This window comes from Chaetodon auriga, chromosome 12 (genome assembly GCF_051107435.1).
Source record: "Chaetodon auriga isolate fChaAug3 chromosome 12, fChaAug3.hap1, whole genome shotgun sequence".
NCBI lineage: Eukaryota > Metazoa > Chordata > Actinopteri > Chaetodontiformes > Chaetodontidae > Chaetodon > Chaetodon auriga.
Genome location: NC_135085.1, coordinates 8,229,196 through 8,256,735, shown reverse-complemented (window position 1 = coordinate 8,256,735; position 27,540 = coordinate 8,229,196). Strand labels below are relative to the sequence as shown.

The 27,540-nt window shown below is 41.8% G+C and overlaps 4 protein-coding genes across 6 annotated transcripts; 1 reads left to right on the top strand and 3 right to left on the bottom strand.

Moving 5' to 3' along the window:
• Positions 1-755: 755 nt before the first annotated feature.
• On the bottom strand, positions 756-5,303 carry LOC143329665 (ras-related protein Rab-18-B). The gene is made up of 7 exons (XM_076745667.1): positions 5,105-5,303; positions 4,641-4,696; positions 4,438-4,499; positions 3,717-3,789; positions 3,264-3,382; positions 2,986-3,052; positions 756-2,302 (listed from the first exon to the last, which is right to left on the bottom strand). The coding sequence occupies exons 1-7, from the start codon at positions 5,170-5,172 to the stop codon at positions 2,130-2,132; spliced, it is 618 nt and encodes a 205-aa protein (XP_076601782.1). The 5' UTR covers positions 5,173-5,303; the 3' UTR covers positions 756-2,129.
• A 1,573-nt stretch (positions 5,304-6,876) lies between these two features.
• ptchd3b (patched domain containing 3b) lies at positions 6,877-10,040 on the top strand. The gene is made up of 4 exons (XM_076744052.1): positions 6,877-7,596; positions 7,672-7,793; positions 7,873-8,018; positions 8,524-10,040. Exons 1-4 carry the CDS (start codon positions 6,877-6,879, stop codon positions 10,038-10,040), a joined length of 2,505 nt encoding a protein of 834 aa, XP_076600167.1.
• A 421-nt stretch (positions 10,041-10,461) lies between these two features.
• On the bottom strand, positions 10,462-19,016 carry yme1l1b (YME1-like 1b). 2 transcript variants are annotated; one of them, XM_076745416.1, is made up of 18 exons: positions 18,826-19,016; positions 18,067-18,201; positions 17,722-17,899; positions 17,222-17,314; positions 16,927-17,036; positions 15,915-16,065; positions 15,742-15,825; positions 15,201-15,353; positions 14,907-15,059; positions 14,622-14,754; positions 14,049-14,111; positions 13,736-13,848; positions 13,464-13,619; positions 13,146-13,297; positions 12,899-13,025; positions 12,666-12,739; positions 12,457-12,543; positions 10,462-12,367 (listed from the first exon to the last, which is right to left on the bottom strand). In XM_076745416.1, the coding sequence occupies exons 1-18, from the start codon at positions 18,850-18,852 to the stop codon at positions 12,224-12,226; spliced, it is 2,133 nt and encodes a 710-aa protein (XP_076601531.1). In that variant the 5' UTR covers positions 18,853-19,016; the 3' UTR covers positions 10,462-12,223. The 2 variants fall into 2 exon arrangements, with proteins under 2 accessions (XP_076601531.1, XP_076601530.1); XM_076745415.1 differs by having other exon boundaries at positions 15,201-15,374; positions 18,826-19,005.
• Positions 19,017-20,137: 1,121 nt separating this feature from the next.
• LOC143329794 (acyl-CoA-binding domain-containing protein 5-B-like) lies at positions 20,138-26,945 on the bottom strand. 2 transcript variants are annotated; one of them, XM_076745859.1, is made up of 14 exons: positions 26,823-26,945; positions 26,454-26,575; positions 26,041-26,164; positions 25,562-25,634; positions 24,792-24,942; positions 24,586-24,621; positions 24,029-24,238; positions 23,205-23,420; positions 22,682-22,776; positions 21,888-22,074; positions 21,499-21,707; positions 21,307-21,357; positions 21,075-21,190; positions 20,138-20,996 (listed from the first exon to the last, which is right to left on the bottom strand). In XM_076745859.1, the coding sequence occupies exons 2-14, from the start codon at positions 26,557-26,559 to the stop codon at positions 20,984-20,986; spliced, it is 1,587 nt and encodes a 528-aa protein (XP_076601974.1). In that variant the 5' UTR covers positions 26,560-26,575; positions 26,823-26,945; the 3' UTR covers positions 20,138-20,983. The 2 variants fall into 2 exon arrangements, with proteins under 2 accessions (XP_076601974.1, XP_076601975.1); XM_076745860.1 differs by lacking the exons at positions 24,029-24,238; positions 24,586-24,621 and having other exon boundaries at positions 26,823-26,934.
• Between the last annotated feature and the right edge of the window lie 595 nt (positions 26,946-27,540).

The window sequence follows — 27,540 nt, the reverse complement described above, 5'->3', positions numbered from 1 at the left end:
TCACTTGTCCTGTCACCATGAACACAACTGCTCCATGTTGGCTATATGTGTATACAGGCTACTGCTAGCTAACGGTGTTGGGTTTGTAGCTTGATTTCATTGCCAGGTAACACAGGTTCATCTTATTGGAAGAGTTTCTGATGAAACCGTGAACGTATTGTTATGGAATAATGAGGTAAGGTGCTCACAAACACAATGTGATATCTGTCCGAGGTGCAAAAATCTTGTTTTTCTGTATTTTCTTGAACAGCAAACATTTTTATGATCGCTGGGACACACAGCTGACATCTGTTTTTGATGTTAAAACATAACATGAATGCCAAATGAGATCTCAGGAGTTTCCTGACCTCAATATGGCATCAACTGCCAAAACATTATGTTATTGGAAATACGGAGAACATGATAAGCCTCGGGGGAATGTCTGGTACCCTGCCACCGAGGAGAGACTTGTGGGGAGCGTCCTGTTCCGTCTGGGGACATCCTGACACCAAACATAAGCTTGTAATCACACTCCGTCTTCTGGGACCATTTTCACAAAACATGATTAACAGGATTTTTCCACTGGTGTCCCGGTTTTGCTCTGTTTTTTGACATTTTGTGCAGGTCTCACGTGTACGACATCAACAAAGTATTACGGAAAGAGCACCTCACTACTGTTTCCACAGTAAGCCTGCTTTTGATTAGGTGGGCTTCTACACAACATGGAAACTAAACGGCAGTTCTCAAATGGCAATTAAACAATAATTAGTCGAGAGTATCTTGAGGTTGTCATTTATTTCAGTTTGAAACAATATAGACATTACTGGACCACAGCCCAAGCAAATGCCATTCAATGTTAAGGCAGATATCAATTTAACATATTGCTGATTATGATTCTAAGTGCACAGCAAAAGCAACAGGAAATAGTACAGGGATAAAAGGGAGGATGATTCTCAAGAAGACAAGAGGAATTCAAACAAATAGCAATGTTACATCAAAGGTTTTGGGAATGCTCTCGTACAATGACCTGTGAGAAATGCCTTCAAAACGTCAGTGGGATATTACATAGATCACACCACACAGAAAGAGAGAAAAAAAAAAACAAGCTTACGGGGTCAAACTGAGACTAAATGACATTTTGCCGGAGTAGAAAAATGAAACTCAAGTTAGTAAAAGAGCATATTTTATTGCAAGAGCTCTCAATACTGTAAACCATAGACTTGTAGCTGTGGAAGTTGTGGTCCAGATCAGACATGCAAAGAAAAAAAGGTCTGGTTGCAGAAAATCCTAAAAGACGTGTCTTGGATTTCTCCATGGAAAGAGACGAAATACAGGAAAGCAGTTCGTTTCAGAGCCTCTATACATACATAGACAGAATTTGATTGAAATCACCATCAAATGAATGATAATCGGACTAACAGCAAAAATGAACTGATGTCAGTAACAGGGGTCCGTTGTGAAATGTCCTATTTGGCATTCACAGTGTTCTGGTGTTAAACGGAGGCCAACACACACTCCACATAACAAGTCCACCACTGCTCTCAGCCCAAGTCACGTGTTATGTGTGAAATAAAGCTTGCAAATATATGTGTTGTGGAACATTTTGTACATTAACTGTGCAGCGACACATAAGTCAACATGAACAGCTGACAAACCATAAGCAGGGAAAAAGACTTTTCCTGGAAGAGGATTGATGAGACTTCTGCGCTGATTAAAATGAATCATTCAGAGTCAAACTGACAAGCTATAAACTGTAACCTACAAACTGCTTCATGTTATAGGCACTACACGATTAACCTGATGCCTTAATGTACAGCGGAATCACTGTTGCCAATAAGATAAATTCAGACCAGACGCACTCGTATGACGTACACTTGGCATGGTTTTGTCAATTAAAACACTATACTGCCTTAGACAAGGTTATTTTTGCATGATCCTTTCATTCATGTTTTAAAAGTAGTGACATTTGAGAGATGATGGTTGAAAAGAAAGGTGCAAACAGCAAAGTCCTTTAGACCAACAGAACTTCTCCAGCAACAAGCTTTTTAAGTACTCATCCAGTTCCACCTCTCCTTCTCCCTCTCTTTTCTTCTCTGTCTCTGGTCTGCAGTCGTTGCGATCGGGTTGGTGCTTTTTGGTTCAGTCCAGTTTCAGGGTATGGAACAGTATCCTCCGCATGCCCTGCCGCCGCCCTGCTCCTGCCCCCTCAGCTGGAGCTTCTGACCCTGGTTTTCACTCTCCCACAGCCCCGGAGTCTGGAGGATCTTCTCCACAAGCTCCTCAAAGGCACACTGGACGCCATCTTTGGTCTTTGCACTGGCCTCTGTACAGAGGAAAGCACAAAGGAAAGAGGGTTAGCGAGATTTATGGGGGGAAAAAAAGAAAACTGGTAGAAAAGAAAGAAAAAACTACACGCCAGCTTTTAAATACAAAACAGAGCATAATAATAATACAGCAAAACTAATGATATAGCTTTCAAAATATCCACATGTTGACAAACATGACATATAAAGTATGAAATTTAATTTAAGAAGCAGCAGACATCCAGTGGGATGAAGACATCCTCGAGCCCAACCCTTTTCAAAAGCCCTTAATTTAGCCGTTCTAAAATGGAAACTCCACAGATACGTTAACCTAATTTCCCAGAGAGGGGCAGATTGGAGATGAGAATCGGGAACATGTGTAGACGTGGATCCGATAAATGAAAGCCCGCTAGATTGTAATCAGAATGCAGTTCTGCTGGAGAAGCCGCGTCTTTCAGCGCAGCTCTTACAGCACAGACTCAGAAATGTCAGAGCCCTATAAACAACGCAACAAACCCAAACTAAACGCATGACTTGCTAAGTGACGTCTCGACTGCTTCCAACTATGCAATTACAGTTCTGACTTTTGAGGACAGCACGGTATGTTTTAATGGCTCTAAGTTCCATTTTATGGCTCTATTACTTTCATTGACCATGTCTGACATCTGACTGCATCTGATTTTGCTCCACCATGGATACTTACCAATAAAAAGCATCGAGTGTTTCCTCGCAAATTTCAGCCCCTCGTTTCTGTCCACTTCATGGTCGTCCTGAAAAGCAGACAAGAGTGTTGAATACAAATGTAACAACGCCCTTGGCTGGTGAGCACAGTTATAAAGCACTTTAGAGTATTTCTGAATAAAGCCATGGTTTACATTAAGGCCATTATTCTGTCTTTACACTGAATATCTTTCACATAAATGACCAGAAAACCACAATCTTGTACTATATTTGTCAAACTGACATAAGCTACAGACTCACCTTATCAATTTTGTTCCCGACAAGCATTTTTACAATGTCGTTGCGTGTCGTGTAGGTTTCAAGTTCATTCAGCCAGTTTTCAAGCTTTGTGAAAGTGTCACGCTTTGTGACATCATATACTGTCAACAGCATGCAAACACAGAAGAGGAGTTAGAGGGAATATTTGATAGAAGTTAAATAACATCTTCCTTTTATTAATAAGAGTTTAGACAGGACACTGCAAATATCTGAGGGCTATTAATTTCAGTAGGAGCATTTAACTGACGCTGAGAGTGGCGCATTGACTCCTGCAGTATGATTCATTTCAGCATTTTGGTCTGTAAAATTGCAAGCAATAAGCATGAAGTGTGACCCTGGAAGGATCATGTGCAGAGAGCTGACAGAGTCATTTTACTAGAGAGAGAAATTTGCATATAAATGCTGGTACTGAACGTGTTACGTGTCACTGTTTACCAAGTATGACTCCCTGTGCACCGCGGTAGTAGCTGGGCGTCAGAGTGCGAAACCTTTCCTGTCCAGCTGTGTCCTGCAGAAGTAAAGACACTCAAGATCAACGGCAGCAAAGACCTTCATGATACCAAACTTTTGAGACGAGCCGGTTCACTTGCCAAGTCCCAGTATTCCCACTCACAGACTCTGACTTTGACATGTGCTCTAGATAAGACAGCAGGACTTCAGGCCTGTTCTACTGTGAAACTGGCCATTGCCATGTAATTGGAGCCATGTACTTTACATACATGATCTGAGGGTTCTGCTTTGATTCAATTAGACAGAACAATATTCTTAAATTAAATTTTTCTATTGAAAAATAAGGAACACTAATCAACATGCAACATGAGCCTTGCACATGCCCTTAGCCACAAAGTGCTGTGCTCTTCCTCATTAAGCATTTTGAGCCCTGTGGCATCCTCCTGCAAAAACACATTTTTGTGAGGAAAACAAATAATAAAGTCTGTGAGAGTTAAGTATTTATGCCTCGGGTTAAGGCCTCACTTGGACATCAGGACTAGGCCACTTTATGCCTTGTGAAAGGAAGCTTTATCTGTTGTTCAGTTTCTCTCTGTGATTCTGGCTGTGCAATGTCGCCATCTCGTGGGGAACCCGTGTACTTCATCATGTTTTTACTGACAAGCCAGATGAACTGTAGACAATGGCTCAGTGACCTCAGTCTTACCCATATGGCGAGCTTTGCTCTGTTCCCATCTATTGCGAGTGTCTTTACTTTAAAATCCACACCTGATCAGTCACGAGAGAGAGAGAGAGAGAGGGGGGAAAGAGAAAGGAGTTTTAAATGATCGATCTTAAACAGTAGTAGTTTTCACAGGTCTGTGTGTGTGTCTGTGTCTGTGTGAATGTATGTCTGTATGTGTGTCAAACCTATTGTCGCTGTCTGCTCTGGATCAAAAGTATCATCCGTGAACCTCAGGAGGAGACTGTCAGGGGAAATAAAGATAACATGGAAATCAGCAGGGCATTCACTACAATTTTCTTTTGTGAGTTGAGCTCTATCGGCTGTTCCCTCAGCTACAGAAACATCACAACAGTACAGTACTGTACAGTTTTATTGTTGACAACTGTCAGAGGTTGTTATCTCTGATCAACCAACAAAATACCGGGAGGTAAAGGGGTTTTACAGCTGTCTGTGTGGAGCTGACGTTATTTGTTACCTAAAAGACAACTTGCTAACAGTTAATGTTTGGCCTAAACTGGTGGAAAAGGACAACAACACTAGCAGCTAACTGTAGCAACAGCTGCTGAGCTGCGGGTAATAAACTTGCATAACAAGAGAAATGTCAACATTCACAACAAAGCTAGCTAAGAAGCTACAAACTGAGACAAACCTGGACTTCCCGACACCACTTTCGCCAATTATCAACAGCTTCAGAGTCGTCAGCACGTCTTCGTCCATATTCCTGTGGAAACTAGTTCGACTTCTTCTTGGCGAAGCTTTTATCGATAAATTCCGCTAGTTTTTAGTGCATCAGGCGGCTAACAGCTCCGATGACAGGCTGCTGTTCGCGCAACTTCCGCCCAACCTGCAGCGCGTGACGTCACGGGGGGTCACGGCGTCCATATGTAAAGTATAAAACTGGTTTAAAATTAAATTAAATTACATTAAATTAAATGTGTAATTTTCTTGATAATATAATAAACTTGAGTCAAGTCGCATATTAATAATAATAATATTGCAAAAATAACAAATTTAAATTAAATTACAAAGGTGGTACAACTTTTAAGAGTTTTTTTAAAGGTATTGAGTCTAAAAGTGTTGAGTGAAGACTTAGACTTAGACTTAGACTGTTTCTTTATTGATCTCAATTTGGGAAATTATTTTGTTGCAGTAGCAATTAAACATACAGCAAACAAAGGATGTATACACAATTATTTAGAAAAAGTAACAAAAAAATATAAACAGGAATAAAAATAAAAATATAAGTAAAATTAAATATAGCTATATTATATGCATTATAATGTATAATGCATATTATATAATTTTATAACAATATAGCAAAAAAATTTGTGCAAGTAGACCAAATGTGCAATATTGCAGTAGTGCAGATAATATGTAAGTAATATGTAAAACACAAGAGTTTGTGAGGTTGGTGGATTAACTGTTTAACTTTCTATTGTAAAGTGTGATGGCTTTTTCCATTAAAGTTAAAAAATGTGTTTTATTTTCTGGCTGTAGTGAAAGTAAGTTCTGTGACATATTGCTAAAAAAAAAAAAAAAAAAAACATATATCATGCATCTGCCATCTTTTTAATGTGTAAGCCACAAAAAACGAATATATTTCTAACATACTGTAGCTATATAATCAGCTATTTTTGCTCACTGTACATATTTTTCATGCACATTCTTTAGTCAATACTTTGCATCAATATTATCTTCTTTTAAACACAGTGCATGTCTTTTCATTTTGAAACATATATTTTACATTTTTTTTTAATGAAAATGTCTTTGTTTTTGTTTTTTGTGCTTTTTTTTTTTTTTTTTTTTGTCTTACTACTATGACCGCTATGCACTTTGTTTGTGAAAACCTACTACTACTGCAATCCACTGATATCTAATTCTGCTGCTAAGGTTCAGCAGTTCACCCTGAAGCAGAAGAGGAAGGATCAGAAGGAGGTCTACAACAGAGAATTGTTGTCAGTGGACATGTTGAAAACCTCTGAATGGTCTAAGTAACGACCCACATCATAATACATCTTTGTGCTGTGCCTTTGCTACCCTTCATCGATACTCACAGACCAAAAGTTTTAATGTTACTTCAACCACGAGAAGGAATCACCTGAGGGTTAAGCAATTGTAAACCAGTGACAGTAAGTACTGAAATGGAACCAGTGAGCCATACTACACCTTCTGCTCTTCAATAGGCTCTTTGACTGTGCCTTTCTTCAAGCCTCTTCTGTTTCTGTTCATTGCAGAGGGGGCCAACCCTGTTATTATGCAAATCTCATCTCATGAAGGAGCTGAAAAGAGTCTGCAGCACAATAAATACAGCTGGTTGTGAATGCTCAGACCCCTCTCTCATGTTTGTCTGAAATTTCCAAGAAAAGGAGCAGTGCTTTTATATTTCTCAAAGTTGTTTTTTTGCTCAAAATGCCAATCAGAATGGCCAGATTCTGCACAGATTGCATAGAGAGACCTCTGCACATCTGTTTTGAGATGATGGGTCATTTTATTGGATCTCATCCCTGGTGGTTCGTGATTGGCCCCCTTATTCTCTCAACAAGTCTGGGGAGTGGATTTTATCTTCTCGAGGACAGGATGTCAAACAACATCGAAGAGCAGTTCACACCTGTCGATGGGCAAGCCAAGATGGAGAGAAAACAAATCCAGGAAATGTTTCCAGCAAATGACTCCATGTTTTCACGTTTAAGACTGAGCACAGATGGAAATTATGCAACTCTCATAGCTACAAGTGACAGGAATATTCTGACTGTGGAGTCACTTCAGGACATCCTGGACTTGGACTTTAAAGTTAGGAGTATGGTAGTGCAGTTTGACAACCGGTCATTTGAATATGTGGACGTTTGTGCCGAGGTGATGGGATTCTGCACCACTAATGACATTTTAGATATCATTGAATACAATGCCAACAATATAAACGCAGTCAATTTGACTTTTCCGTGGTATTACAGTGATTTTAGGAGCTTTGCTTTATATTTAAGTCTGGGGAGTGTGAAGTTGCACAAGGAGAGCTCACTTGTTGAAAGTGCTGAAGCCATACAGCTCCATTACTACTTACGTGAGGACAACAGAACAAAAACTGACCTTTGGTTGGAAAGCTTCATTCATTTGGTCTCAAACGCATCTTTAGCTTCCATCCAGGTAAGCACAACTTTTTACGTGATCACCTTTTCATTCATGAAGTGGCTTCTGGTAACTTATCAACAATCTGTCCAGGTGTCATACTCCACCTCCATGTCCATGCAGTGGGAATTTAAAAAATCTCCAGCTTCTGTCATCTATCTATTCTCCATCACTTATGCCATTGCCATCGCATTTTCGATCATGTCATGCTGGAGGTTGGTGAAACATCTGCTGAACATGTTATGCAATGAATTTTGGCTGTGCGGCTTTTTTTAATCTCTGGTTTTCTGTTAGGTTGGATAACGTGAGGACGAAGGTGTGGGTGGCCTCCTGTGGGGTGCTCTCCACAGGTCTGGCAGTCCTGAGCAGTTTTGGTGTGCTGCTGTTGCTGAATCAACCTTTCGTCATGACAGTTGCCTCCTGTCCTTTCATGATATTAGGTGGGTTGTGTTGAACATCAGGACTATGAGATCCCACTGCCCAAGGCTGAAAGCCAGAAAGTACTCAAAATAACATTACTTCCTGGTAACCAAAAAAGATATGACAAGGTATTCATCACACAGTTTTGATAAAAATGAAGTTTGCCATACACCTTTCATGTCATAAACCTATTGTTGGATTAAACAGTTAGGGGTCCAGTGGGCAAAAATTTGCTGTTGGGTCACAAAAGACGTAAAGCAATGCAGACATAATGTGCACAGTGAGGGATTACACACCTCAAGTTCAAGAGTCTGCAAAGAAATGAATGGAAACCAATGGCTGCCTGAAACAGTCGTAGAAATACGCTCAGACAGCACAGCCTGCATTTGAAAGTGGTCACCAAAGTGCAAAGCAGCTTATACATCATTTATAGTCAAAGAGCACACACAGCCTTGCACACAAAACAGGTAAGAGTCCCATTTGCCATTTTTAACATCTCTTTCTCCTCTGACTTTTAATCCAAAGGTATTGGACTGGATGATATGTTCATCATGATCTCTTGCTGGCAGCGGACCCGTGTTCTGGACAGCATCCCCGATCGGCTGGCTGACACCTATAAGGATGCTGCCGTCTCCATCTCCATCACCACCCTGACAGATGCTCTGGCTCTCTTCCTGGGCTACAACTCACCCTTTGGTTCAGTCCAGTCCTTCTGCCTGTATGCTGGGATTTCTATTTGTTTCTGCTATTTGTACAGCATCACTTTCCTAGGGGCGTGCATGGCTTTGAATGGACAGAGGGAAGCAGAGAACAAGCACTGGTTCACCTGTGCCAAAATCCCAGAGGACTTACCATCCAGGAACTCCAAGGCCTTCAGTATCTGCTGTGTTGGAGGGAGCTACAATCGAATCACTGAAAAGGAGGAAACTCAGCCCATGAGTTACATTTTTGAGAGGTTTTATGGCCCATTTCTGACCCACAAATTAGTGAAAGCATGTGTATTTGTCATCTATGCAGGCTACCTGGCTGTTAGCATCTATGGCTGCTTTATCTTAAAAGAGGGACTCGATATCAAGAATCTGGCTTTGGATGAGTCCTACATCGTCAATTACTACAACAATCAAAGACAGCACTTCTCTGAATATAGCTATAACGTGATGGTAGCCGTGAAGCAGCCAGTGCTTTACTGGGACGAGGATGAACAGAAGCGTCTGCATTCGTGCATTTCAAATTTTGAAAGGTTGAACTTTGTCAATAGCACCTTTGCATGGTTTCTTTCCTTTGAGCAGTATGCAAATGCAACCAATCTCAATATAAGTTCCCAAGAGGCTTTCCAAACACATCTGCCCCATTTCTTAGGGCTCAACGCCATGTTCAAACAAGACATCAACTTGACTGCAGACAATGAGATTCAGGCCTCTCGCTTTTTCATTCAGACAATCAACAAAACCACAATGAAGGACATGATGACCGGACTGAGGGAAACAGCAGAGGACTGTCCAGTAGAGCTCCTGGTGTATCACCCTGCTTTCATCTACTTCGATCAGTACACTGTAGTTATCGACAACACCGTTCAAACCATCTTGGTGGCCATGGTTGTGATGCTAGTGGTCTCACTCATCCTCATACCCAATCCTCTTTGTTCCATATGGGTGGCTTTTGCAATTTGTTCAGTCATTGTTGGTGTGGCAGGCTTCATGGCGCTGTGGGGTGTAAACCTGGACTCCATTTCCATGATCAACCTCATCATGTGCATCGGTTTTTCTGTAGATTTCTCAACGCATATTTTTTACTCTTTTGTCTCCAGCCAAAAGAGTGATGTTAATGAGAAAGCTATCAATGCCTTGGCCCACTTTGGCTATCCGATATTGCAAGGAGCATTGTCCACTGTTTTAGGAGTGGTGGTGCTGTCCATGTCTGGAAGTTACATCTTCAGGACATTCTTTAAGATTGTATTTCTGGTGATTACATTTGGACTGCTTCACAGCTTAGTGTTCATTCCAGTGTTTCTGACACTGTCCAGGGCCTGTGTTTGGTGTTAAGATGAAATTTGAATTTGTCACAGTTTTTGTGTAAGGAAACATAATCTAAAATGAAGCTATTGCGCATTACTTTCCATTTTTCAAAATGATTTTTGGACATATTTGTGGAAAGTTTCCAGCCTCCACTGAGAGCTTCCCCTTGACTTGCTCCAAAGTAAACCAGTTACTCTGGTGTCTCTTATCATAACCTAACCTAAGCCCTAACCGGTGGTGCCACCACTGGATGGCTGGGGGGGCCCTCAGCCACCCTGATACATTCACTGGCCTAAATTCTTAACTTAAAGAAGGGCATTTAAAGGACTGGTGTGCAGGATTTGCAGGATTTCAACCAAGTGAATATCTCTCACCTCACCCTCTGCTACAGTGGCTGCTTAAAACACCAAAAACTGTCTCTCTTTAGTTCACTCACACACCAAATATTCAGCTATTTTCATTTGGGCATCTTTTTATTTATTTCAGCTGCACAAACATTCATTTACTGTTGCTATCACATTGTTGAGAGATTGTGTCAATCAACAGCAGAGAGCCATTCAACGTGTTCACAGCATAAAAGCATTACTATACATGTATATACAATGTGCCCAATCCCAATCATATATACAGCTAAACATGGATAAAGGCCAATAAACAGAGGGAACAGCATGTCAAATTGAAGCAAAAGAAAAAAACAAGTGTAACATATGCTGGTGGTAATCTTGACAAGAGCTACTCCTTCAGTGAAATCAATGTTCCTAAATGCCTACGTATGGATTACATACACATTCAACATTTTAACAGTGGCCTAACTGCAACTTTCTTCCACATTTTGTTGAAGAAATGTCATATTTAGAATCAAGGATGTCACTTCACAATTAGACTCATCACATCTTAATTTTCTTTATGCAGAGTTGCACCTGCAAGCACTGAATTTTGGCATCCTTCTTCCAGAACACTGTGCAAAACATGTTGAAACAGAAAGGTGTAGCACTCCATGTCAGACATCTCTCTGCTCTGAAGAATGACAAAGGAGACAGCAATGGATAATAACTGGCCGAGCTGGCCTTGTTGTGTGTCTGAATAAAGCTTAAGAGTCTTTAATCCACTCATTAGCAGTTCTAAGAAAAATACTGTGCTTCTTTTCAGAAGCCGAGCTCAGACTATTCAAAAAAATTAGGCCAATGTTGCATCTTTAAAATCCTCAAGATTGAAGTGCTCTATTACATTAACACAGCTTGTATTTGTTGCATGCTATTTGAGGCTGAGCAGCAGTTTTTCATCCATCTGTACACACAGCAGAAATGAAATAAATTACATGAAGAGCACACAAGCGCATTTTCAATTTGTACACTTACCCAGCGTGCTGACACACTTATAGCTTAACTTTATACAATTCCTACTTCAAAGGAAAAAAGTCACACTTACAGTACATTTCCCAAAAAGGCCACCTTTCTAAGTAAGTGACAGGGACATATGGGGTATGGAAGGACAGGAGAATGTATATGCATCCCACACACACAGAGTCAGCACCCCATCATGATAGTTCTAGGTGTCGAAATGAGAAATGCACCAGCGAAAGCAGAATATAGCCTGACGTTGAAGATATTCTAGACCAGACATGAACACAAACACCAGAAGACAGCTGACAATAGGTGGGTTGAGATCTATAGCCTAGTTGCGATGAATCCACAGTGGTTCTTTGGGTTGAATATACATGCTGCTCAGCATTTCCCATTGACAGAATATGAATCTATAGACCAGGCGAGGCAGGATTTCACCAAAGTGAAACTGGTTTTTAACACATTAAAAAATGAATGGTACCCCAATGCAGTGTTCATATTTGAGGGGCATAATTACATTCATGTATTATCCCCTCCCACCAACTGATAAAGTGACCTGAGCAACATCATTAACATTTTCACCCCTCAACCTCTGTAACTTACAATGAAACCCTAAACTGCAGGAAGTCCTGTTTCATATGACAGACCTACTTATCTGGGAATATTGATGAGATTACACGAAGGTGACAACATGGAGATATGACACAGTCTCACATGAGCACTTATCAGAGACTTGGCCATCATTTCTTACTCCTCTGATTAGCTGCTCGTGAACAGAGTCCATCTGTCCTTCCACGACCCCTGAGCTCTTAAAATCTGACCCCTTCCCACGTTGCTACCTCGTGATTGATGCTGTCCTTGCTGGTTTCATCTGGTCTCCAGGGTCTTGCCCTCCAGAACCAGCTGGATCTCTTTGGCATCCAGTGTCTCATACATGAGCAGAGCGTCTGCCAGGTTTTTGTGCTCTTTGGCGTGAGACTTCAGCAGGGCTTTGGCACGCTCGTAGGACTCCTGGAGACAAAGAGAAAATTGGTGAGAAAAAGGTTTTACAAAAGGTGTTTTTGTTCAGCTGTCGTAAAAAAAAAAAAGATCACACAGACCTTCAGTAACACCCTGACTTCATGCTCCACAGCTGCTTGGGTCTCTGGGCTCTGGGAGGTCATGTCAGTGTAGGTCATCACACCTAACTGGGAGACAGGAAGGGGAAACATAATACATAAATGGACATTAAACTGTAGACTGTGATGCATGTGTAGCACAAATACTTTGAAAGGCCTTCCATTTTTAAGCCCCCTTCAAGTAAACCTACTTTTTCACACATTCCAAATCTGGTCACCATCATCTTAGCGATCTTTGTGGCACTATCGAAGTCACTGGACGCACCTGGAGGAGAAGAAACAACAAACATGTACGCTGCCTTTATAAAATCCCAGCCCGCCAACCACCTTTCCTAATGTAAGAGAATCAAGATTTTTCAACTTTGTACCCCTTGTGGAAAAGCTTTACTTTATTTTTTTTGTACTTATAGGAACTCTTTCTTACCGGTGGTGATGTACTCATGGCCAAATATGATCTCCTCTGCTACACGGCCGCCCATGCTGACGTCCATTTGGGCCAGCAGCTGAGAGCGAGTCTCACTCCAGCGATCATTCTCAGGCAGCATGGACACCTGAGAAGAGAAGATGGAGAGGAGGAATGAAAGATTAAGGGGGTGAGAGGATGTACCAAGTTTAAAGTCTGTACCAGACCTGCCGTCAAAGCTTAGTTTACAAGGTCTTGGTCTCCTTACATGTCCCAGGCTGGGGCCTCTGGGCATGATGGTGGCCTTGTTGATCGGCATGGCGTCTTTGGTGTAGTACGCTACAATAGCATGGCCTGATTCATGATAGGCTGTGATGAGCTTGTTTTTCTTGTCTATTTCCGCACTTCTTCTCTCAGGGCCTTGAAGAAAAGAGAAATGGAGATGAATTAAATGCTTTTATTAAAAAAGAGGAAGACTGAAAGTGAGCGATGCTAGACGAAAACAAACAACCAGGACAGATAAGCAGAAAGATGAAGGGCACTGGAACATTTCTTTGCCATCTAAGAAAGCGTCCTAATTACTCACCCATGAGGATTTTGTCTTTTGCAAACTCCAGCTCCTTCAGGGTGACCATGTCTTTGCCATCGACCGCTGCCTTCAGGGCAGCCTGGTTGACCAGATTTTCCAGGTCAGCGCCAGAGAAGCCCACTGTGCCCCGGGCAATAATATTGGCCTCAATAGCTGCAGAGATAAAACATAACATCAACAGTGAGTCTGGGCCACACACACAACTGTGGTTTCTGTTGAGAAAAAAATATTGTGGCCACATATAGTTTAAGCCGATGCTGATCTCACACCTGGATCCACTTTAATCTTCTTTAAATACCAGTTGAGGATCTCCGTGCGTCCCTTCACGTCCGGTTTGGGGACAGTCACCTGCATGTCAAAACGGCCGGGGCGGATCAGGGCACTGAAAGAGAAGATCAGCGGGTCAGCATACAGCTCTGTGTCACTGCATTAAAAACAGAGTCAGACATGAAGTCCTTTCTTTGTTATTGAGCACGAAATTTGAAACTCTGAAGTTTGTTAACCTTGACAGTAAATGCACATGTGTATTGCAAGCTCTAACTTCTGCTCTGGCTTTAGCAAGACACACAGAGGGAAACATACTTATCTAAAGCCTCTGGGAAGTTGGTTGCTCCAATGATGATCACACCCTCATTTGGTTTAAATCTACAAAATAACATCACAGTTCATGTAAGTCAGTGTCTGTCCTGCAGAGACTCTTGTTTTGTCACCACAGCAGTCCTCAGCAGCCTAATTCATGTTTTGAGCCGCCATTAATTCTTGTGTTGACCAACACTGTACTTGTGATTAAAGACTGTTCTTTGCTCAATAGTTGTACGTCAAATGAAGGCCACAATGCAAATGAGTGAGCAGGACTGCTTGGAGGTTTGATTAGATTTACAAGAGTTCTGCATCAATGTGATGAAGTACCCTGATTTGTAATTTGCTAATTCTTTTTGGCTATACTCAGTTGAAAACAGTGCAAAGACAATATATTTCATGTTTTACCTAATCAACTTAATTTACTACATCACAATATAGAGTACTTCAACATGGCAGTATAAAATCATCACAGAAGATTTTGTCCACGATTACATGATGAATTAACTTTAATCTGAATTAAAATAATTCCTCACTGTATTCCTAGAAATGTAAAACAGATCATTTGGAGATTACCCATCCATCTCAGCAAGCAGCTGGTTGATAGTCTGTCTGGAGTAAGGGTGCATGGGAGACTCAATCCTTTTCCCGCCCACACTGTCCAGTTCATCAATGAAGATCACACATGGAGCATTGGATTTAGCCTCCCCTAGAAAGAAAAAGGAGCAAGACAGAAAAGTCAACACATGAACTTGCTGTTTTTGCCACAATCATGCAGCTATTGTATTAAGAGAATTCATCTGAACAAGTGGCTTCTAAGGAAGGGAAAGGGAAATGTCAATTTCCAAAAGATATACCCACTGAAAAGGTTCCTAATGCGACTGGCTCCCACTCCAACAAACATCTCATCAAACTCGGACCCGGAGGCGTAATAGAATGGCACGTCTGCCTCTCCTGCCACCGCTCTGGCCAGTAGAGTCTTTCCAGTTCCTGGAGGGCCAACCAGTAGAACACCTGAAATAAAGAGAGGTGAGGAAGAGAAGATGAGAAAGGATGAGAGTGATACAACAACAACAGAGATATGGATGGAATAGCGCAGTCACCCGTTCAACTGAAAAGTCATCATACCATTATGAAATGAAAACCCAGGCCTACCTTTTGGCAGCTTTCCTCCCAAGGCTGTGAACTTCTGAGGGTTTTTCAGGAACTCCACCACTTCCTGCAGCTCATTCTTAGCTTCTTCTACCCCTTTGACATGCTCAAATGTCACGTTTTTCATCTGGACAGGGTCCACGGCTGAGTCCAGGCCTGATGTGGTTCGGAACCGCACTATCCAAAATGGTTAGATTAAAGTTCGAAATCACACTGCATGGCACGGTTAATGAACTCATGCACACACTCACACACAGCACATGTTATTGAGAATTATATAATAACTACGTCTGACTGCATAGATTAGTTATTTAGTGCTGCAGCTCAGAATTAGTTGTTGATGTTTGCTCTATGCAGCTTTGTTCTTTTCTTTAAGGGGTCAACGCAAGATCAATATGCATAGCTTAGTTTAGCAGGAAAATGCTGAGCTATATTCAAAATGTTAACATTTTAATATGTTAAAAAGTCAACATATTGAATGTGAGGTGTTTCATGCCTGCCATGAAATTAAAAAGCAGCATTCGAGAAGAAAAGGAGCCTTTACCCGATATGAAGGGGGTCTTGGAGATACCATATAGCCCAACAAGAAGCAGCACCAGCAGGATGAGACGAGTCCTCCTGAGAGAGTCTGAACGGTTGGAGAAGGAAAACTGTACATCAGTCGTGTTTAATGCTTCATAATATACTCACTTAGAGTGTGTTTGTATTAAAACTTGCCTTGTGTGCGTTGTGTCAGGGCTTGAGCTTTCAGGAAACCCTCAGCAAAGCCCCTCTTGAAAGAATCCTGCTGTCCATCAGGTATATTCTTGGTCTTCAACAGGCTGTCTAGACTTTCAACTTCAATCCCCTTGTCACGTGTCAGGAAACCCTGCAGTACAAGGTAAGATTGCTCACACAGCCAGAAGACTCCTTCACTTTTACCTTTCACCTTTACTCCAGAGGCAATTAAACTGGATATGACTAGTAGGCCTGTGCACTCAAGGTACACACGCCCTGCCTCTATTTTCATATTTCTGCACAGGCAGAGTAGCTGGAGGCGCTTTTTGTATTATCAGGCAACAGCAAAGAGAGCTGCTGTCAATAACTTAGCTAACACAGTTGTGTAACTGATAACATTACCAAACTAAATAAGAAAATTATAGGCCTGTTGGTGACACATGCTAGACAGAACAACATGCCAGCACTTCCTCCATTTATCTTGTGTAAAGAAAATCCAATGGATGACAGGCCCATGTTGGTTTTTATTTGACCTGACAGCAGAAAAAAACTGCAGTGATGTGATGCATTTTCTACTCAAGAGCTGAATATTTTGAAATTTCTGCCAGCACTACATTTTCCTCCGGCAGATGAAACTGTCCGTTGGTGGTAAGGCTTCACTAACTGGCAAAAAATGTAAACTATATCTTTAATATGCTTGACAAGCATGTCAAGGATATGCTTCGAGTAATAAGCATATGTCGTATGTCCATAACGTGCTTCAGGATTTGTTTTAACATAAGCACTTACAATTACAATTACAATTAGTCATTTGGCAGACGTTTTTATCCCCTCCCCAAAAAAAGAAGGTATATATGAATTCTGATGGGACGGCATTGGGGCAGTTTTTGGGGTTCAGTATCTTCAGCATATGGACTGACCGAGGCCAGGGATCGAACCACCGACCTCCTGATCGGTGGACGACTACTACGACCACTCTACCTCCTGAGCCACAGCCGCCCACAGCACTTACCTTCATAAAAGACGGTGTGAACCCTTCAGATTCCAGGGGGCGTTCGGAGGCTGACTGCAGTCGTCTGGTTTTGTTCCTTAAAGTTTTAAAGCCTCTGCTCTGGACCCACACTTGAAATATCCAGTAAGCATATAATGTTTAACCAGTTTCCACAGTAAAAATAGGAAAACACTGATAATGTTGGCAATTAACTGGAATATTTGCCTGTAATGACTCTAGCCAACACCTGAATACAAAGCTATGGGTCAGTAATAAACTATTACACCTCTTATAAATGCTTATAATCCATAGTTACCTGGCCAGTGTTGTAGCTCTGTACTGACAGTCTGAAGAGGTGACGGGTGCTGCCTGGAAATAATAGGCATGGACATTGCACCATATGAGAAGCCTGGGAACAGAGGACAAGGTGTGACGGTTAACCCTAAGATACAAATTGGTAGCAGAAGTCATACTTGCTTGATAAGACGGTCACATGGTGCATAGCTAAGCTGATCAGAGGAATGAGAATCTTGTGATGAAACTCTACACAGTCAAGTCAAACAGTATGTTTAAAATAGTTAAGTCCTGGCATGTTTTATTCATTAGTGAGTGATGACGAAGAGTCAAACACGGTTCTGAGGTTCCAATAATCTTCTAGCGATATTAGAGATGTCAGAAGTGACAACTGTTGAGTCATTAACAGGAATCCAGAAGTCACTGGTAGCATGACATGAGATCCAGCCACAGGCATATCTATTTAAGTGGTCCAGAGCACAGTATGGGAAGCCAGGTGATAACAAAGATGCACATTCTCACCATGCTTATTGTAGAAAAAGGAGTGTGTTGAAAGATGTGAGGTCCTCCAGGCTGTCTGTCCACTCAGTGAAAGTGGCACCTCTTGTGGACTCAAGCGCGGCAACACACGGGTCACCAACTCATCCAGCTGTTGTGCTCCCAGGTCTGATAAGCCAAGCTCACGCAGGTTCCACATGGGCTGCACACACAAATGTTATACAGGTCCACTTTATATTCCTCACATAGATATTCTGCAAAGGATTTTTGTTAAACAAGGAGATCATGGCTTGGGAGAATACACAGTGCAGCATCACATTGTTTCTGACTTGATGCAGCAGTAACAGATTATGTCCCACTGATGTATACCTCTGTGCAGAGTAACTCTGAGTCTGAGACATGCTCCTTGTGTTTTCTTGACGTGCAGGTGGCACTGCTGCTGCTTCCCACTGAGGTCTTCATAGAGTGGAGGACATTGATAAGGTGGCTAAGAGGTACAGTCACCTGTGATCGCATGAAATCAAACAGACAGTGATTGCAAGACAGCATAAGAATTACCACTACCATACATGTTATCATTTATCACGATAAATACTACTTCTTAGGTAGTCTAAAGGCAGCTTAGGTAGCTAGTACACCAGCTAGCTGGTGTTACAAAGTTAGCATCAAATTTATAATCTAGCTGGTTCTAAATATTAAAAGAGTAGCGACGCAGAGATGATGAACATTTATCGGTAGAAAAGTTGGTTAAACTGCTGGTTCGTTAGAATATAGAAATCATCCGTGTTCAAACATGTCGCTCACTGACGCAGTTTCCCATCTGGCGGCTAAGGACACACTGAACGTTCAAGAGACGAACCGCTAGCTGAAACTTCTTTCAACGGCCCGCACGGTCTCTCTTTGTTTAATTACGGGTGAATAGAAAGAGGACAATATTGACACAATGTCAGCTGACGTAAATGTAATGCAATGTTTCTTTCAAATGATCAAACCATGAGGAAAGTTCGCCTCGCTCTTAAGAGAACAAGCTAAGGTTAACTTTTCTTGCTAGCAGGCTCAACCGAACGGGGTCAGAACCAAAACAACAATGCTAATGCTAGCTCGGCCTGAGGCTTCTTGCTTTCTTACCTGTGGCTGGACGGTCAAAGAAAACATTTTAATATCACTGGTACAACACGGCCGTCAAGATACACGCGTTATATCACTGTTCCTTTGAGATGTACGTCCCTATCTCTGTCACTTTATCTCTCTGTAGCAGGCATAGCAAGTCAAACTGCGAACTCCAGCGGTAGTCTGACAGCTGAAAATAAACCGGAAGTGACGTCTGCCTCGTTGTGACAAATTTTGTGTCCCTGTCGAAATCTGTTCTCTTGACCCTGGTGTGGCTCAACTTCCGTTTGCCAAGTTTTCGTCTGTAAAATTGCATATATTATATATACTGTTATTTCATCATTAATTTTCATTATATCAATATGCTCATTTGTGGTAGTCTAAAATGGGATCTTGTCTCTAGATATATCATCTAGAGACATATCTATCATGTCTATCAGGGCATCAGTGAGCTCCTGGACAGTCTATGGTGGTACTTGGCGAGCCCATAGGTGCTCAAATGGATTTATGTCAGGGGAACATGAAGGCCAGTCAATGGCATCAATGCCTTCGCCATCCAGGAACTGCCTACACACTCTGGCCACATGAGGCCGGCCATTGTCCTGCACCAGGAGGAACCCAGGGTCCACTGTATCAGGGTAAGGTCTGACAGTCGCTCTGAGGATTTCATCCCGGTACCTAACAGCAGTCAGGGTACCGCTGGCTATGACATGGAGGTCTGTGTGACCCTTCAAGGATATGCCTCCCCGGACCATCACTGACCCACCGCCATGCCACCGGTCATGCTGGACGATGTTACAGGCAGCATAAGGTTCACCAGTGTTTCCAGACTCTTTGACACCTGTCACATGTGCTCAGTGTGTCCCTGGACTATCTATACAACCTGACTGGGCTGCAGGTACCACCTCATGCTACCAGCTGTGACAAGGACACTAACAGAATTCAAAACTAGAGAAGAATCAGTCATGAAGGATAAGGAGAGAGCAATTGTCTGTGGCCACCACATGCAGACCCATTCCCTTTGTGGAGGTTGTATTGCTGTTGCCTCTCAGCTGCACCTGTTGTCACTTTCATTTGCACCAAAGCAGGTGTAACTGAGGCACAATCACTTGTGCTTCCTAAATGGACAGATTGATATCCCTGAAGTTTAACTGACTTTGTGCTGCGATGATTAAGTGTTCCCCTATTTTTTTTGAGCAGTGTATATTTTTTTAACAGCTCGTGATTTCTTGACAAACAGGAATGATTGCTGACAGTCAACATTCCCCATTGATTTCATTTTTTAATCTCAATTTGATGCATCAAAATAAAAGATTCACTACAGTAAATGTGTATGTCCCAAGAAAGTGTTTATTGCATGTCAAAATCTGCTTCTTGTACTTATGTTTTACAACTGCATATTTGAAACACGACACACTTGCTTAAACCGAGTATTCTTCATTTTCACTGTACAGCCGACAAGACACAAGAATAAATACATGGAATGTCCTTATTTTTAAATCTCACTTTTTAAAAAGTGTGATCGTTGATACTAATGCACTGAAACCATACAATAAGTATATAATTTTACCCATAAATAACTGTATTTGTTACCATGTTGGTCAAAAAAAAAGTGCCTCTACAATATTTCTATATTCCGTACAATAAATATAAAAGGCTGATGTCCTTAGTTATCAGAAAAGCATAGTGTTTGACAAAAACATGAAAAGACACCTAAATAATCGATGAAATGCACAATAAATAAAACCGTGACAATGTGGAAAAAATGCATCGCTTAAGATCCACTGCTATGGTATGATTGTGATTTTTTTTCAATTCAACGTTGACTCATTTATGTGAGTTACGTGTATATTGAGTTCCTGGTGATCTGTGAAAAGTGTCATAAATAGGATCACCGGCTAACGCTAAGCTAACAAAGAAAGTATGCCATCAGTCAGAATGTATAAATCTTCCCTCACTTAAACACCTAAAAAATATCCATGACGTCATAATGCTACACTATATTGCAGACTCTCCCTTTAAACACCTTTCTGAGTGCTCCCTTCTCTCAGGTTGCCTTTACAGGCTGCTGCCTCCTTACACTCAGGATGTGGTGGTGGCTTGAAAAAGCCACAAAGCAAAAAAAGTGCAAACAATTTCATCCCAGGTTGACTGAGGACAATGGCTGGCAGATGATTCAGGGTATTTTCCTGTGAAGACAGAAGGTGAGACAGAGTTTTAGTAGTCTGTCGTTGGCCAGGACATTTTTAATTTGTATTTTTACACACCTTCTCTTCCGTTCTAAGTAAACCTGAACAAGCCAATGGGCAATCAGAGGCCAGAATGCAGTCAACACCACTGTGAGTGGACAGAAGTCAAAAGGCCACCAGGACGGTCTCAGGAACTATGACAACACAAACTTGTATTAAACTGACATACTGGTCATAAAATCATCAAAAACAAATTCATTTTCAATTTTCAAAATATCTAATAAACTTGAGAAAAGATTTTTTTAAAGACCTTTTGTGCTACAGGCAAGGAGTCCTCCTGCCTCGGCGAAGATGATCTTGACTGAAAAATTGAATGAGAAAATAGAAAAATCTATCAATAAATATGTCATTTCATTTTCATTTTCATGTGATGGCAAAAACAAATAACAATGCCTCGATCACCGTGGGCAACGTGATGCGGTTAACACCTCTCGTCTTTCACCTGTGACAATGTGAGCGCCTCCAGAGTGTGCAGCCTGTGCAGCACGGTGGCCATGTCGCGCTGCAGCCTCAGCAGAGCTGTCGCTATTTGCTCATTGACATTTCCTCTGGCAGCACTGACAGGATGCCTGCTCGGTGACAGACAACAGCAGGCAGCGTCCACGCTGGCATGCTGCTGAGAGCTGTGGGTTGCCCTTGGCGACTGAGAACCTGAAATGGGAGTCAGAATGTGACATCTTCATGCTACAACACGTAACCTTTGTGACAACTGTGTTTCAAAGGTATCCGGTGCCTTTAAATGCTCAGGAGAGTGAACTAAGTGCACATCTTAGGAGAAAGGCACAGTAAATTAGTGTCAGTGTGAATAAAAGTCGACTCCAGTAATCTCACTTCTGCCTCTTCTTGACAAGGAGCTGTTACGTTGGCTTGTACTAATCCCTTCTTTCTGGAAGGAATCTCCAATTAGTACTTGATCCTCTCCTCCATTCAAGGAAGTGTTGCTCTCAAACCAAAGATCATTTTGCCTCACTGAGACAGCTCCCGATTCCGGTGACTGGATTTCCAATGTGGACTGGCCCTTGGTAAGAAAAGAGGAGAGTCAAGCACACGGTGAATAGACATAATTAGGTCAGAACATGCTAAATTTGTTTTTGACTTGTAACTTGTTACGAATTTCTATCAAGGACTAACATAAATGACTTTATTCTTTTTAAAGGAATAGTAGAACCAATTTCATATCTGTCCATTTAATATGAAGCTGCAGCCAGGAGAGGGTTAGCTTAGCTTAGCATAAAGACTGGGAGCAGGGGGAAAAAGCTAGCCGAGGTCTGTCTGAAGCTCATAAATACACATACCAGCAAGTTTAAAGCTCTGAAACTCTGAGACTATTTTGATGTGTACAAAAACCGAAGGGGAGCTGTTTATGTGCTGGACTACTTCTTGTCCGGGTGCAATGATTGGAATCTTGTCGTATAGTCAGCTTTGGAGGTGCTGCAGATGCTCTTTCCCTGTTTCCAGTCTTTATTATAATCTAAGCTAACGTCTCATGGCTGTAGCTCCATATTTAGTACACAGACATGAGAGCGGTAATGATCTTCTCACTTAGCTGAAGTGAATAAGCATGTTTCTTTCAATGTTGAAACTAATCCTTTATCATTGGTGTCAACTTTGGAGGAGGGACATACCTCTTCCATGGCCAGATGCTCCATTGAGTCACAGAATTCCTCATTATCTGAGTCTGTGGATCTGTGGTTCTTTTCAGGAAAAGCATCACTGTGATCTGAATGATGCCGAACACAACACACCAGCAACGATAAACATGGACAATATGGTGAAATACATCATTCTCCACTGTACGTATACATAATATACATTTAGTTTGTTATATTGTTAACGATAGTTTGATAATGCAATGTTTTTTAGCTTTTATTTATACAGTATATACAACATATATTTAGGAATTTAATGATTCAAAATAACAAAGGATCAAATGTCTATGTGTATGTGAAGGGGTCGCTCTAAGGGAGAAACCCATGTATTATCCCACAACTCTGTATGTATGTTTCACCTAATTTTATTCTTACATTGTACCTTAGGTCACAGTCATTAGTTAGTCATAATGGTAAACAATTTGATGTATACCTTGTCACATTTTCTATAGAGTTATACAATGATATCTAAACTTTTTGCAGTAATGTGTAATCATACCATTCAGGTGTCCATTTAAGTGCACATAGGAGTTACACTGCACACTAGGCTCTATGGAACAGGCCAGTTCCTCCTCCTCCATCTCGCTGTTGAGGGAGCTGTGTGTCCCATTGGTGAAGGAGGACACGCTGGGCTCTATGCTGCTGCTGGACCCCCTGGTATCAGACCTCCACCTCTTGTCTTCCACCATCAGCAGCCTCGAGTCAGGACTCCAGTCTGAGGCAAGATGCGCGCGAGAGAGAGAGAGCGACCAAGCATTACAAAAAAGTGCACTTCTTTGTTATGTGCCCTTTGTCGAGCCATATCTCACCTTGGATGCACTTAGTGCAAATTGCTTTTTCTTTATCTCCTTGAAATACTGCTCTCATTTATATGAAGGAAAGTCTCCTTCAGCTGCTACAAATGGAAACTATGTACATCAACAGTTACTCTCCTACCTCTATAAATGAAGGATAGATTGGCAAAAATGTAGGCGCAGACACACTTTCAGCTGAGGATTGATGCACATTTTTTTGGTGAGTATGTGCAGCAGCAGGATGATTATGTGAGATTTACTCTGAATAAACTACAGTGCTGTGTTCATGGTCGTGAAGAAACACATCACATGGTTTTCGTGGTTCAGTAGAGCTCTATGACACAGAGGAATAAGATATCAGCATCAGCCATTGTTGGTCTTTTCATGAGATTTGCCGATATTACAAAAAACATAGAACATCACCAGCCTCCCCCTTTAAATCATGTAAATTAAGGCTCAGTGAGTAACCTGCACAACACAGCAAACTTCACGGCACAAAACAGCTCACAGCTACAACTACAGATGGTACCTTTTTTCTCCTCCTGGTCTTCATCCTCTGAATTGTCTTCTTCATACCCATTCTCCTCTTCCTCACTTTTCCAATCACTACTCTCCTCTTTTCTCTCGATTTCACTATTTTCTCTGCTTCCCTCCGTGCTACTGACACTTATGCCATGAACAGTGCTGTCTTTGTCATTCTCCTGCAGGTTCTGTATATCAGCCCACAGATCCCCATAGCCTGAAGTGAGGGAAACACTCTTGATTAACTCTTTATCAAGTATGTGTTGCACAGCGTAAATCACAGCTTCTACATACTACATCCATCCCACAAAGTGCAAATGACTACGTAAACCAACAACCTACACAAGACAAGCTACAGCACATACATGACAGATTACACAAGACACATCGAACAATCTAGTATCTTCCAGTTCTACAGTGTAAGCCAAGGACAACGTGCACTCATCTGCCTTTTGTCACTCTAATGAAATGGCAATGAAAGCAGCTTAATTAGGTTAAAATAAGTTCATACACTGTGGGACCAATCCCTAAACTCTACAGCTACTGTACACATCAAAGACTTGCCTTCCATTGTAGGTTTCTGAATCGGTTTGACCAGCTCTAGTGATAAAAACACAAGTAAGACAGGCTCAGTAATTGACACAGAATTAACAGCAGTACTGCATCCCACTTGAGCAGCGCTGCCCTCCATGGGTTGTATCACATTTTCCATTGATGTGACTTCCAGTGTAGAGTTATTACGGCACCGCTGATCATGTGTATTAGACTACCTGTGTGTTGTGCAAAGGGCCTGGTGAAGGGTCTCCTGTCCACCTCATTTTCTTCAGCTTTGTCTTCTTCTTGGTCTACCTCTGTGTAGAAGTTTCCCAGCTTCTGTACCAGGTCCGCCACTTCATCTGAGACTGGGATGGTCTCCAAAATCTGACAGTACACATAAGTAATAAAGTCTCAGAGTGTCAAAACAAAACATATGTTCTTATGGAAATAGTTGTGACTGTCAGCAACTCACCAGAAAACAAGCTAATTAGATAGAATTATTTGAAGCAAAGGCTGACTGATCGATCTGTTGGACCAGTTAATGAAAGCTGATTAAAAACACCTGGTACCTGGAGGAAGTGAATGCCACATGGGTGCAATGAGGTGAAAATGAATAATAACATTTGCAAAAGCAGCCTGTGCTGTTAAAAGGTTCTGTCAGCGCTCAACACATTTCTCAGTGATAAAATGAGTCATTTTTCATCACCAAGGCTGAGTCTAAAGCCACGACTGCAGCTCTGTGAGGCTGTGCTGTACTCAGGCACAGCTGCATGCATGCTAGCGTCAGCATGCTAACATGTTCACAGTGACAATGCTAACATGCAATGTTTAGCCTGTTAGAAATAAATATGCAATGCAGTATAAATATGCATAGATGTACTGTCTGTGGTAGGCACGCATGCCAGAACTTTCATATAAAGAGTTGTGTGTTCCTGGTTTATTGACTGTTTATTATTCTGAATGCTGCTTCTATTCAGCCTCAGTTTTCCTTGAAAGGACTTACCAGCTGGATGTCCTCAATATAATTCTTCATGGCTTCCTCCTTTGTCATATTTCCCAAAGAGCTCCATGCATCCCTGGCAACACACAGTCTTGGTTGAACACTTGAGCTCTGAGAGGAAAGTGAACACTGAACAACTGCACAGTTACGGCGGTATTAAGCAGTGCAGAAATCTCAGCAAACTTAATCTATTCTGTATTACTGCAGGATTAGCCAATGGATTTACCTGCAGTACTGTGCAGTAATATTCGGGTATTATTAAAATATGTCATGGATTTGGAACAATGGCAGGCATGTTAAGTGACTGTGGCTTTGTCCTTGGCTCTGAATGGACAGGGAGTGAGACTCTGATAGTATGGATGGTGTGTTTTCTCAGGTTAATGTGAAAGATGCAAATGCACCAACCGTCTGTGCTCTGTGTTGCTATTAGCCATAGCTCTGAATTTAGTGATGGAACAATAAACCACATTTTAAGTATTTACCATTTAGCTTTGCCACGAGTGTCCCAGAAACCATTTGGTCTGGGGATGTTGCAGGGCCCCAGGGTGGCCTGCTTGTAGTAACTGTAGAACATCAGCATCATGTCATCAGATGGTTGGAAAGGACCTGAGAAATACAGGAGGATAAATCTGAAGGGAAACACGTACATGTGCGTGGCAGCTTGAAAATGTGACGACAGGATGAAATGTTATGCTGAGATACATGTGAGCTACAGGACCTGTTATTGGACCTGAGAAATGTCTGATTCAGCTAATCAGCTCTTATCCTTACAGCAGCTTTATCAATAGAGGGCTAGCCAAGACCTGGCAGCTCTTAAATGCTCTGCATGTAGGTCAATCACCTTGAGTGTTAATTCAGCAGCAAACACAGACTTCATACTATAAGAAGTTACCACCTTCTTCAGGCAAACTCCGGATCACTTTAACTGCAGCAGCAAATTTCGCCTCCAGGCTGTGTTCGTCCTCCTCCTGCGCCATGCTGAGCCCCAACGAGGATGACATGAAGGAGTCCTCACATCTTCAACAAGAAGAAGAGACAGGTCGTGGAAATATGGGGCCAGTTCACAAAGTGTTCAGTGAGGGACACGTTTCTCTTTCCATCACTGCAGCTGGTTCACCTGTTTTATCAAAGGGTGTAGACTGCTTCCTCCTTATTCTAACAGATGTATGGATAGTTAGTCTACATAATAAGCCGGTTTAGCCATAATAGGCTATAATCTCTATCACGAATGCTTCCCTCTATGGCTGATTTGTTGGAAACTCACCGTAAAGTTCATATCGCCGGTCCAATAATTATTTCATTAGCCCGGTGTCTGTGTGCAATATGCAGCAGAAAGCCAATCTCGACTCCGGTCAAGGATGAGCCAAACAGTCAACATTTGCTAATTAAACATACCTGGGAAATGTAGTTTTTGTTGAGTGGAATCGCGGCAAATGATGGCCTGCTCAACGTTTATTCCTTCATATCCCACAAACCCCTCTCAGAGGGTATTTAAACCGCGGTGGTGTATGGGAAACGTAGTGTGTTTGGTGAGGATATCGCTTCTTGAAGTATTTATGTATCATTATCGAGGCGTGTATATCTGTTGTGTCGATGAGTCATTTAGACCAGCGGTCCCCAACAACTGGGTCACGGACTGGTACCGGTCATAGGGCTATTTGGTACCGGGCCGCAGAGAGACTGAGCAAAAAATGTTTTATTGATCATCAGAGCCTGAAAGAAGTTTTATTTTGAAAATCAGGTGCGTCCACATGTGCCTCTGTACACATGTCAAACACACACACACACACACACACACACACACACACACACACACACACACACACGGCGCTTGGTTCCGACCCGACACATACACACTATTGATAATAACATAATAATAATAAAAAAAATCTTCTTCTGCCCTTCTTGGGAAAGGGGAAAAGGTCAAATGATGAGACAGAAGAAGAAGAGCCTATAACTTCTATGAAAAAGAAAGCTGCATT

Excerpts from the sequence above, each read along its gene's own strand:
- ptchd3b (XM_076744052.1), top strand. The coding sequence starts at position 6,877 with ATGGCCAGATTCTGCACAGATTGCATAGAGAGACCTCTGCACATCTGT. Across the intron at positions 7,597-7,671 it reads CATCTTTAGCTTCCATCCAG|GTGTCATACTCCACCTCCAT; the intron begins GTAAGCACAACT and ends CAATCTGTCCAG. Across the intron at positions 8,019-8,523 it reads CTGTCCTTTCATGATATTAG|GTATTGGACTGGATGATATG; the intron begins GTGGGTTGTGTT and ends TTTAATCCAAAG.
- LOC143329665 (XM_076745667.1), bottom strand. The coding sequence starts at position 5,172 with ATGGACGAAGACGTGCTGACGACTCTGAAGCTGTTGATAATTGGCGAA. Across the intron at positions 4,500-4,640 it reads AGAGCAGACAGCGACAATAG|GTGTGGATTTTAAAGTAAAG; the intron begins GTTTGACACACA and ends GTGACTGATCAG. Across the intron at positions 3,383-3,716 it reads TGCACAGGGAGTCATACTTG|TATATGATGTCACAAAGCGT; the intron begins GTAAACAGTGAC and ends TGCTGTTGACAG.
- yme1l1b (XM_076745415.1), bottom strand. The coding sequence starts at position 18,852 with ATGTTTTCTTTGACCGTCCAGCCACAG. Across the intron at positions 18,202-18,825 it reads CTTTGACCGTCCAGCCACAG|GTGACTGTACCTCTTAGCCA; the intron begins GTAAGAAAGCAA and ends ATGCGATCACAG. Across the intron at positions 15,060-15,200 it reads GGGAGGAAAGCTGCCAAAAG|GTGTTCTACTGGTTGGCCCT; the intron begins GTAGGCCTGGGT and ends TCTTTATTTCAG.
- LOC143329794 (XM_076745859.1), bottom strand. The coding sequence starts at position 26,559 with ATGTCATCCTCGTTGGGGCTCAGCATGGCGCAGGAGGAGGACGAACAC. Across the intron at positions 24,239-24,585 it reads TCAGAAACCTACAATGGAAG|GCTATGGGGATCTGTGGGCT; the intron begins GCAAGTCTTTGA and ends CCCTCACTTCAG. Across the intron at positions 21,708-21,887 it reads CTTGTCAAGAAGAGGCAGAA|GTTCTCAGTCGCCAAGGGCA; the intron begins GTGAGATTACTG and ends CTCCCATTTCAG.